Source organism: Sorex fumeus, unplaced genomic scaffold (genome assembly GCF_029834395.1).
Source record: "Sorex fumeus unplaced genomic scaffold, SorFum_2.1 ptg000019l, whole genome shotgun sequence".
Taxonomy (NCBI): domain Eukaryota; kingdom Metazoa; phylum Chordata; class Mammalia; order Eulipotyphla; family Soricidae; genus Sorex; species Sorex fumeus.
In genome coordinates, this window is record NW_026606076.1 from 40,050,927 (window position 1) to 40,062,552 (window position 11,626).

General features: G+C 42.4%; 1 protein-coding gene and 1 pseudogene across 1 annotated transcript; both read left to right on the forward strand.

Annotated features, from left to right (window-relative positions):
• The first annotated feature begins 1,435 nt into the window (after positions 1-1,435).
• Positions 1,436-2,266, forward strand: LOC130022292 (olfactory receptor 7A10-like; annotated as a pseudogene).
• A 7,822-nt stretch (positions 2,267-10,088) lies between these two features.
• Positions 10,089-11,015, forward strand: LOC130022395 (olfactory receptor 1571-like). Its single transcript, XM_056113146.1, has one exon. It carries the CDS (start codon positions 10,089-10,091, stop codon positions 11,013-11,015), a length of 927 nt encoding a protein of 308 aa, XP_055969121.1.
• Positions 11,016-11,626: the final 611 nt, after the last annotated feature.

The window sequence follows — 11,626 nt, forward strand, 5'->3', positions numbered from 1 at the left end:
CTGTGAGTTACCATGAATGGTCTTGGTCGACATGATGAACTCAGACAGTCTCTCACCCTGTTCGTTCCATTCTAGGCCATGGGTCCCGATGTGAAGTTCTTCAGCTGATCTTCTCGGTCCTATCTTGGCATTAAAATCACCCACAATGATCTTGTAGAAGGTGTGGTCTTCTTTATAGAACTTCTCTAGCTCCATGTAGAACTTCTCGATTTCTCTTTCATCATAATGAGATGTTGGTGCGTAGACAACGAAGATAGAAACTACAGGCAGTGAGCCACATCTATTCAAATGTAAACGTCCGATTTGGGTTGTTAGGCATTCGAATGAATCAATGCTCTTGGCCAAGTTTGTGTTGACAAGGACACCAACGCCTCTGACACCTCTTTTATCGCATGTTCCGAGGAACAATTCTTCTCCAGTGTCGAAAACGGCATGGTGAGATTCGTGCCTTCTTGTCTCAGTCAGACCAATGATGTCGTACTTGATCATTCGCGCTTGTACCATCAGGTCCTCGATGGATGTATCTGATGCTAGCGTACGTGCATTGAACATACAGAAGATCATTTTTGTCTTCCTTCGTTGTGGCAGCCTAGTTCGGCCTTGAGATTTTGTCGGCCTCTCCTTTCTCATCCTTCTCAGTGCTGCCATGTCGGTGAAGCCTTCAGGGTCAGGTGAATGAGACCAGTTGTAGTTACTGGTTTTGGCATATCGAATACACAACGGATAGCTTGCCAGGCTCTTCCGTGCGGGTGGAATACTCTCGGTAGCTTGCCAGTCTTTCCGAGAGGGATAGAGGCTTTTGGGGCGACCTCTAATCACCCTTGTAGGTGTTACCATATTTGAACCCTATCAAATATGGTACGACAATTCCGGAAGGTGGGTATTTAGTGTCTTATGATGTGTCAAGCAGCCGCGCGGGTCCGGAAAGCGTCCTGGAGTGTGGCGACGGCTGGGTAGTGGAAGTAGTGTAATGCTTGAAACAACTGTATAATGTACAACTTTGTAAGTCGCCATGATTTTTAATAAAAAACAAAGAGGAAGTAGGTTTAAAATCCTTTGCTAAATGCAGAACAGGTCAAAATATATTGAAAGTTACACGAGGGTAAAACATTGCATTTATGGTATGGAAGGCACAGTGAAGACATCTCTGTCAGAATGTTCTCTCCACTTCCAACAATTAGAGGACAGACCCGAGGCCAGATCATCAACTGGGTATTTTCAATCATCCCAGAATGAGGAAATGCACCTCCCGAATGTTCATGTCTTTGATATTTATAACTTTCTTACAACATAATCTTGTCATTCCGTGTTGCCTCAATAAAGTGTAACCCCTAACAGAATTTATATTTTTTACTCAATCCTTTCAGTTCTCACACTGCATGGAGTCAGAAAACCTTACAGGAGTTCTAGAATTACTTCTTCAGAAAAACCAGAAATGCAGCCCCTCATCTTTGGGATTTTCCTGTCCATGTACCTGATCACTGTGCTGGGGAACCTGCTCATCATCCTGGCCGTGAGCTCAGACCTCAACCTCCACACACCCATGTACTTCTTCCTGTCCAACCTGTCCTTTGTGGACATCTGCTTCACCTCCACCATCGTCCCCAAGATGCTGCTGAACATCCAGACACAGTAAGGCCATCAACTATGGAGGTTGCATTGCCCAAATGTACTTTTCCCTACTCTTTGGAGTGTTAGACAATTTTCTCCTGGCCGTGATGGCCTATGACCACTTTGTGGCCATCTGCCACCCCTTGTACTACACGGTCATCATGAACCCCCGCCTCTGTGGGCTGCTGGTCCTGAGGTCCTGGATCATGAGTGTCCTGGATTCTTTATTAGAAATCTTAATGGTGTTACAACTGTCCTTCTGTACAGAGTTGGAAATCCCTCATTTTTTCTGCCAGCTCAACCAGGTATTTCTTCTTGCCTGTTCTGACACCTTCATTAATAACCTGGTGATGTACTTTTCAATTGTGCTACTGGGGGGTGGCCCCCTGGCTGGGATCCTTTATTCCTACTCTAAGATTGTTTCCTCTGTATGTAGAATCTCCTCAGCGCAGGGGAAGTATAAAGCGTTTTCCACCTATGCGTCCCACCTCTCCGTGGTCTCCTTTTTTTATGGCACAGCCCTAGGTGTGTACCTAAGCTCTGCTGTGACCCAGAACTCACAATCCAGTGCCATCGCCTCAGTGATGTACACATGCTGAACCCCTTCATCTACAGTCTCCGGAACAAAGACATCAATACAATTTCAGTGTCCTAGAAGGATCTGACCTTACAAATAATTAACAGATTCTGATTAGGGGGAAAGCTAATTAACTGGTTGGGGAAGAGAGCATAGGGAAGAATTTACAGATAAACACAATGGAATGGAAGTGCCTCAGGAGCACTGTAATAAACCTGAGTTCCTTGTGGCAAGGGGGAAAGGACAAAACAATGTTATCCTACAGATTACATCAATTCAGAGCCAAAGATAAAAGTAGAAATCACTGTCACTGTCACTGTCCTCCAGTTGTTCATCGATTTGCTAGAGTGGGCCCAGTAACGTCTCCATTGTGACACTTGTTACTGTATTTGGCATATCGAATACATCATGGGTAGCTTGCCAGGCTTTGCCGTGTGGGGAGATATTCTCAGTAGCTTGCCGGGCTCTCCAAGAGGGGCAGAGAGGAATCGAACCTGGGTTGGCCAGATTGGCCGCATGCAAAGCAAACGCCCTACCTAAGTAGAAATAATATTTTTAATTTTTATGACAAGTTACGTTCCATATCATAACCACCAAAGACTTCATCATTAGAACCATAAGTATATTTATTTTTACAGTGGGGAATTCTCTCTACCAGCAGAGGATATAGCCAACACAGCACTTAAGTTTTTCCTACTTAAGTTGGACTTCCATGCACAATGTCCCTGTCCACATCCAATAGGATTAAATGAGATTTCTCAAAAACTAGATTAATATGTCACATTTTAATGCTGCTGTAACAAATTATTATTCTAGAGCTTAACGTCCTAGTTTAACACAGCATCAACTTCATGAGTCTCTTGTTGGAGAGGTGAAAACCCTGGGTTAACTCCCAATGAGATCAAGATGACCAATAAGACCAATATAAGGTCAAAATCCAATTCCTGCTGGAGATTCCAGGAGAGAATCTATTAACAATTAATTTCTAGGTTATGACCACAGGTATCCCTTGGCATATGGGACAATTCTCTTCATAATCAAACCACATAGGCTGGCATTTTCTTTCTTTCTTTCTTTTTAATTGAATTATTCTTTCTCCAATTTTTTAATTTATTTTTTCTTTTTTAAATTTTTTATTAATTTTATTAAATCACTGTGAGATAGTTATAAGCTTTCATGTTTGGGTTACAATCACACAATAATCAAACACCCATCCCTCCACCAGTGCACATTTCCCACCACCAATATCCCCAGTATAACCCCCCTTTCCCACCCTCCCTCTGCCTCCATGGCAGATATGATTCCCCATAATCTCTCTCTACTTCGGGGCATTAATGGTTTACAACCCTGAGAGGTTATCATGTTTGGTCCTTTAACTACTTTCTGCACACATCTCCCATCCCGACTGATTCCTCCATAGGCTGGCATTTTTAAATCTCTCTCATTCCCAGTATTTTGTCATTCTCTTCTATATCCAGGAAGCAGTGAGGATAATGTGAGTTCCTGTGTAACCATGGCTAATCTGTTATTGTAAGATCAACAATTGTGCAACCTCATCTCACATGCTCCTTCCTTCTACAGGCTCTCAGGACTCCTTAAATAAAATGATCAAACCTCTATATGTAAACACAAGTTCCTGAAATTGTGGATTTCCCATTTGTTCAAAATCACCTGCAATATAATTTGGCCTGGGGGACACTCATTTATCTTTAATTTATACAATGTGTTTAAAAAATAAATCAAATCAGATATTTGTGAAACTATAATCCACAGAACCACAACTTTGCTGTTTAGACAGTAGACCACAGACCAGGACTTGCAGCATCAGTGCTGAACAGCATTTTGTAGAGGTTGAATCCGTGGACCCTCTAGGAATTGAACCAAGAGGATCATGCATTTGGACTAGAAACCTTTGAAATATACCTACACGTTGTCACTGGAAAAGTGCTGGGTCAAAGGTGTCTGCCCACATTTTCAACTTACATTTTGGGTTCAATAATTCCATGTGTTGGGGGCTGACCCATGGAGTATAAATGTTGCTAAGCTTCTTTCAGACATTGTGAAATGCAGTAAGGGGAACATCATCTCTAACTGATAACTGCTGACAGAGAATTGGAAGTTTGAAAACATCTTGACTAAATTACCATCAGTGTCCACCCTTCCTCTGATTATATTTCTGGACAAATTGTGAAAGTTCACTGTACCATTTCTGCAACAAGGAATGGAATTTATAGTAGAACTACCTCACAGAAAGAACTTTATGAAAATTAAATCAATTTTCTATGAAAGCTAATTTTCCCAGAATGAAATTTATGAAAATTAAATCAAGCAAAGTCAAAAAAGCTGCAAAATTCTAAAAGCAAGCATGTGAATACATCTCTTAAAATTAGGTTTCTTATTCATTGGGCAGAATTGTAATTCTTAGTTTTCTGTAGTATGTGGAGATTGCCCTTTATTTGTCAAAAGTGTCACAAAGTTAAGGAATATGGTCCCAAACCCATCAGTTCTGTTGGATATCTAGGGCAGTTCTCTGGAGATCTCAGGAACTGGGTCCCCACCACTCTAATACTGTAAGATGCAGGGAACTAAGCCAAAACTAATTTTCCACTTTTATACACTTTAGAAAATGTAACTCAGAATTGGGAGGTGACCCATCTCTTGGTCTAGAAAATCAAGGAGTCATTGTGACAATTGGTCTCACCTGACTTCTAACAAGATCTCCTGGAAAACCTCACATCAGTTGGTAATTTCCATTTAGTCCAGACCAGTGTCACACAGGAAAATCAAAATCTCAGAGGGTGAAGTAAAAAAGTAATCGGACTTAATGAGCATAGAGAGGAGCAATAAATATCCTTTTTTTCTGTGGTACATCAGCTTGTTCAACGTGGGACTGAGAAAGACATGGTGGTTGCTTTCAGAGTCCTGAGTCTGGCTGGGGGACGGGAACTTCTCTCCTTCCTACAGACTCATCTGGGCTCCTGTCTGCATCATCCCTCACACAGAGAGAAATCTTCTCATTTCTGCAGAGACCTTGGGCTCTGGAATCCCTTCCGGGTGAGTCACACTGACTATATAGGAGAAGGTCAGAGAGAAGGAAAGGGAAGAACACTGCTCTGAGATACCTGTGAGACCATCCATTTTGTTCCAGATCCCTGAGATCATTTTCTTAGTATGGCTTGATTCATTATATACTGCTTATGATGACTCAAAGAGAAGTAGTTATTGAACAAATCAGGCAGGTGTCAAAGGGTATAGTATTAATTGGAGAAAAATTAGAAGAATTCTCCAGACAAGATATGCTTTCAGAGTTTTAATCTTGTGTTTTGGTTTCCGTGCTCATGTTATCAAATGAAAAGTTTTAAATGACATTAAACAAAGCTTGAGAGATATTAGTTGAAATAGAAACATCCCTGAAGAATGAATTCCTATTTCTTTTTTTTTTATGTAGGAGTACTGCTATTTATTCAGCCACTGATTAGCTGATTAAATTGGGCATGAACTCCACCTTACTATTTTTTTCTTCATAATTTAATTGATTTAGTTTTTCTTCTTATATTTATTTATTGAATCACTGTGGGAAAAGTTACAAAGCTTTCAGGTTTAAGTCTTGGTCATACAATGATTAAACACCTTTCCCTTCACCAGTACTCATTTTTCACCGCCAAGAACCCCAATATACCTTCCTCTCATCCCTCCCAATGCCTGTGAGGCAGATGATTTCTACTTTTCTATACATTGATTACATTCATTATTTTGACAAAAGATGCACCATTATTGTATAGAATATCCCCCCCCAACAATCAGAATTACTGAAAAGGCATTATGAAACACTTTGTTTTCTATAGCTGGTTATGAGAATCATATAATGATTTTGGATTTCTGCAAAGAGCCAATAATTATGAGATTGGTTTCTGGGCATCTGGTGTTATGGCTGTGCCAGAGATCCACTCGTGGGGGGCAACTCGTGACCTAGGTAGGGCGTGAATGATGAGCCAGTACCATCCCCCTTCCCATGAGACTGCAGTTCTCCCATCACTGCTGGCTCATACCTGGCTTCCTTATAAGCTCTGAGGCAGCGGCCACCTTGTATGCGGTCCAGAAGCCAAAAAGCCAAAAGCCGCTGGGTTTCGAGATTTGTTTCTGAGTCTCTGGGATCATTGCCGTTAATCAGCTTGATAAGGAGCCAGAGAGGCCATTTGTAGGTGGCAACTCGGGGTCTCATTGGGATGAGGAGGAAAGGGCTGGTTCCACCCCCATCTTGTGAGGCTCCACATGTCTCATCACTGCAGGCCCAAACCTGACTGTCCAGGGGCCTTTGGAGGATGGTGGTCACCGGGCCGCCAGGGGGAACAGGCCAAGGCACGGAACCTATTCCCACCTGGAGTGGCCCAGTGCCAGTAACCTACTGCAGGAACAGGACACATTTCTGCCAAAAGCCTTTGGGTTCTGAGATTCGTTTCTGAGTCTCTGGGATCATGGCCGTTAAGCAGTTCGATCAGGAACTAGAGAGACCATGCTTCCAATTATATAGCTGAGCCGGATGTGGTTTGTTAGTGTGTCTCCCACATACCTAACTTTTGGCCATTTACTTTCTTGGTAAACTTTGCCCCAAGTTTTTGGGGTCTGGCCAAAGGCAGCAGCAATTTGGGAGTATCTGCAAGTCTGACTGTGCCATCAGGCTGCTGATGCACTTGCCTCACAGGTACAAATTGACCTGCTGGTGGCACCATAGCCTCAGAATTCCTATTTCTTAATATAACTATTTTCATGTCATGTATTCTCCTTGATGATTTTCTTCCTTTTAGAGCCAAAATGGAGCACAAACATTTTAAGAGCATTTAATTTCAGTCTATATATATTCTTCATTTGAAATTGATTTCCATTTTTGTGCTATTAAAATAAATGTACTATTCCCAGAGTGTTAAAAAAATTCTCCAGACATAGGGATGTGGGGAAAGCTCATGGAAAATTTGGTGGCAAAAGTGGGCAGGATCTTTGTATACCGATACCAAGACTTTGAACACAATTATAACCCTAATACAGATATGATGATCAAAATATATTAATATGAAAAATAAAATGAAATAAAAATATAATTCTCCAGTAAATATAGGACAAAATCTCTTATCTTGCAATTAAGAGAGGTGTCAAAACTGCATTTTTTGAAAGGATGTAGCATGGACTTTGCTTGTTGATGAGAAAAACACCAGTGAAAAAAATGCTTGAAAATGTTATCTTGCAACTGCAATGGGGTCTGCTCAAACTGGTATCTGTATGAAAGAAAATTATGCACTGCATAAAAATAGGCTCTGATAATGAGCTTTGGGTTCTAATCATTTCATTTTCTGTGTGGATGAGCATTTTTTTCTTTTTGGGTCACATCCGGCAATACTCAGGGGTTACTCCTAGCTCTGCAAACAGGAATCACTTCTGGCAGTGCTCGGGGAACCATATAGGATGCCAGGGATTGAATCCAGGTTTGCCGTGTGCAAGGCAAATTCCCTGCCTGCTGTGCTATCGCTACAGCCCTGGATGAGCATATTTGTGGTGTGACAAACATTGTTTAGCATTGTGAACTGTCTATCCAAGCCCTTAGCTCTGGCGTGGTCAGGTCACAGTGATTTTGTTTCTGTTCTTCATTGCATTAAATCAAAAGCTAATAATAGACTTTTGCCATCTGACTATATTCCATTTAATTTGTTTACCACATATATTGGGCTGGAGTGATAGCACAGTGGGTAGTGCATTTGCCTTGCATGCAGCCAACATGGCTGACCCGAGTTCGATTCCTCCGCCCCTCTCGGAGAGCCCGGCAAGCTACCGAGAGTATCTCGCCTGCACGGCAAAGCCTGGCAAGCTACCAGTGATGTATTTGATATGCCAAACACAGTAACAAAAAAGTCTCGCGATGGAGACATTACTGGGCCTGCTCGAGAAAATCAATGAACAACGGGAGGACAGTGACAGTGACCACATATATTAAGAATATATAAAGTGTATGAATTAATGCGGTCAGTACTGTCAAATATTAATAGCAGAATTCAGTCTGCTTTGTCTTATTTCTTAGATGAAAGATTAACCTATCATTTTGTGATACTTCTGTGGTAATAAGGGAGGATATATATATATATATGTATATATATACACACACATATATGTTAAGCAAAGATTTTTGTAATAAAAGTTAGACATTGTTCTGTAATACACACACAATTAAGTTAAATCAAGGTGTTTGTAGAGAAAATTTTGTGGGCCAGAGAGATAGTACAGGAGTTAATCTGCTTGCCTTACATGCAGTTGATCTTAGTTTGATCTCTGGGACCACACAGGGTCTCCTGAAACCTCCAGGAGTGATCCTGAACACAGAGCCAAAAGTAAGCAGCCTGAGTACAGCTGGGTGTGGTCCCAAAAGAAAAAAGATAGCTAACATTTTATTTTGTGTTTGTGTGGGAGAGCTTGAGTATGTAAGTATGTATAAGTAAATGTGTATATATATGGTGAGTGAGAGTATGTGTGAGTGTATGGTGTGTGTGAGAGAGAGAAGAGAAGAGAAGAGAAGAGGAGAGGAGAGGAGAGGAGAGGAGAGGAGAGGAGAGGAGAGGAGAGGAGAGGAGAGGAGAGGAGAGGAGAGGAGAGGAGAGGAGAGGAGAGGAGAGGAGAGGAGAGGAGAAGAGAAGAGAAGAGAAGAGAAGAGAAGAGAAGAGAAGAGAAGAGAAGAGAAGAGAAGAGAAGAGAAGAGAAGAGAAGAGAAGAGAAGAGAAGAGAAGAGAAGAGAAGAAAGTGTCTGTTTGGGCCACACCTGACAAATTGCTCAGAAGTTGCTGCCGAGATGTGGTACTGAAATTGAGAGTTCCCACATGTAAATTATGTGCTCCGGGGCTGGACTGATAGTAAAGCATGTAAGGCACTTGTCTTGCAAACTGGGTTCACTCCCTGGCAGCCCTATGGTTCGCCCAGCCACACCAGGAGTGATTTCTGACTGCAGAGCAGGAGTCACCCCAAGCAAACTAAGGAAGAAAGAAAAAAATAAAGTAAGAGGAAGGAAGGAAGGAAGGAAGGAAGGAAGGGAGGGAGGGAGGGAGGGAGGGAGGGAGGGAGGGAGGGAGGGAGGAAAAGGAAAGAAAGAAAAAAGAAAGGAAGAAAGGAAGGGGAAAGAAAAAAGAAAGAAAGATAAAGAAAGGAAAGAAAGAGAAAGAAAGAAAGAAAGAAAGAAAGAAAGAAAGAAAGAAAGAAAGAAAGAAAGAAAGAAAGGAAGGAAAGAAAGAAGGAAAGAAAGAAGGAAGGAAGGAAGGAAGGAAGGAAGGAAGGAAGGAAGGAAGGAAGGAAGGAGAAAGGGAAAGGGAAAGGGAAAGGGAAAGGGAAAGGAAAGGAAAGGAAAGGAAAGGAAAGGAAAGGAAAGGAAAGGAAAGGAAAGGAAAGAAGGAAGGAAGTACTCCAGTCCTTTCGGCCATGTTCCCCACCCACAGAGAGCACATTTTCATAAGGGATCACAAACATTAATACGGTGCTAGATTGTAAGAGTCAAGTCTATGAAAATTGTAAATATACCAATCCAATAAAATACTTTGCATGGTGAATTGAAAAGTACTTCAGAGCAGGAATGACTATTTTCTCTAGCAGACACTGAACAATTTTCACGGACATTTTAGCTGCAACAAAAGAGCAGGAATGGTGGAGATCATGGGTGCTCTGAATGTTCTGGAAGGCACAGACAAATCTCACACAAAGAGTGTCAACAGTGCAAGAGTTAAGGGGGAGGAGTGTTTCTGTAGTATAAATATTTATAGCATTTGTCAATCAGTCTTGAAATCCCATGCTCCTTGATCCAAGCCCAAAATAATGACATTTTGTGTAATAATCATATTGTTTTTAACTCAGTCTTTATAGCTCACGCCATCACATGGAACCAGAAAATATTACTGGAATTATAGAATTTCTAATTCTAGGATTGTCCGAGGAACAAGAACTGCAGTCCTTGATTTTTTGCCTTTTCCTGTCCATGTACCTGATCACCGTGCTGGAGAACCTGCTCATTATCCTGGCCGTCAGCTCAGACCCCCACCTCCACACGCCCATGTACTTCATTTCTAACCTGGCCTTCATGGACATCTGCTTGACCTCTACTAACATCCCCAAGATGCTGGTGAACATACAGGCCCAGAGCAAAGCCATCACCTATGAAGGCTGCATCACCCAGATGTATTTTTTCATCCTCTTTGCAGGCCTGGACAATATCCTCCTGGCGGTGATGGCCTATGACTGCTATGTGGCCATTTGCCACCCTTTGCACTACATGGTCATCATGAATCCCCACCTCTGTGGGCTGCTGGTTCTGGGGTCCTGGGTCACCATTGCCCTGAATTCCTTATTAGAAGTCTCCATGGTTTTACGCCTGTCCTTCTGTACAGATGTGAAAATCCCTCATTATTTCTGCAAACTCAATCAGGTGATCCAACTTGCCTGTTCAGACACCGTTCCTAATGATTTGGTGATATTGTTTACAGCCGTGTTCCTGGGGGGCGGCCCCCTGACTGGGATCCTTTACTCTTACTCCAAGATCATCTCCTCCATACGGAGAATCTCTTCCGCTCAGGGGAAGTTTAAGGCATTTTCCACCTGCACGTCTCACCTCGCCGTGGTCTCCCTGTTCTACTGTACCATCCTAGGGGTGTATCTGAGCGCCGCCGTGTCTCAGAACTCCCATTCAACTGCCATCGCCTCAATAATGTACACAGTGGTCACCCCCATGCTGAATCCCTTCATCTACAGCCTCCGGAACAAAGACATCAAGGCCACTCTGATAAGACTTATCAGGAAGAAAAACTAAAAGACACGTGACCTCCCTAGGATGGACGAACTGGAAGACATTTCAGATCTTGAAATCTTGGAACCCGATACTGTTTTTTTTTTTAATTTTTATTAGTGAAACACCATGAGGTACAGTTGTAGACCTACAAATTTTTGTGCTTGGGTTTCAGTTATACAATGATCGAGTACCCATCCCTCCACCAGTGCCCATTCTCCACGACCACTGATCCCAGTATCCCTCCCACCCCCTATCCCTCCCATCCCACCCTGCCTCTGTGGCAGGGTATTTCCTTTTGTTCTTTTTCTCCTTTTGAGTGCTGTGGTTTGCAAAAGAGGCATTGAGTGGCAATCATGTTCAGTCTATAGTCTATTTTCAGCATGTATCTCCCATCCTGGGAGGATCCTCCCAATACCCTTTATTTGGTGCTCCCTTCTCTATCTGAGCTGCCTTTTCCTCTAGCATGTGCTGCTGGCATCCAAGCCATGGAGTAAACCTCCTGGTACTTATCTCAGCTATTCTTGAGTGTTAGTCTCTTGTTTTGTTACTTTATGTTTCCCAGAGGGCTGGAGTGATAGCACAGCGGTAGGGCATTTGCCTTGCATGCAGCCAAATGGCCGACCCGAGTTCGA

What these genes read in the sequence shown, in the direction of transcription:
- LOC130022395 (XM_056113146.1), top strand. Translation starts at nt 10,089, where the DNA reads ATGGAACCAGAAAATATTACTGGAATTATAGAATTTCTAATTCTAGGA.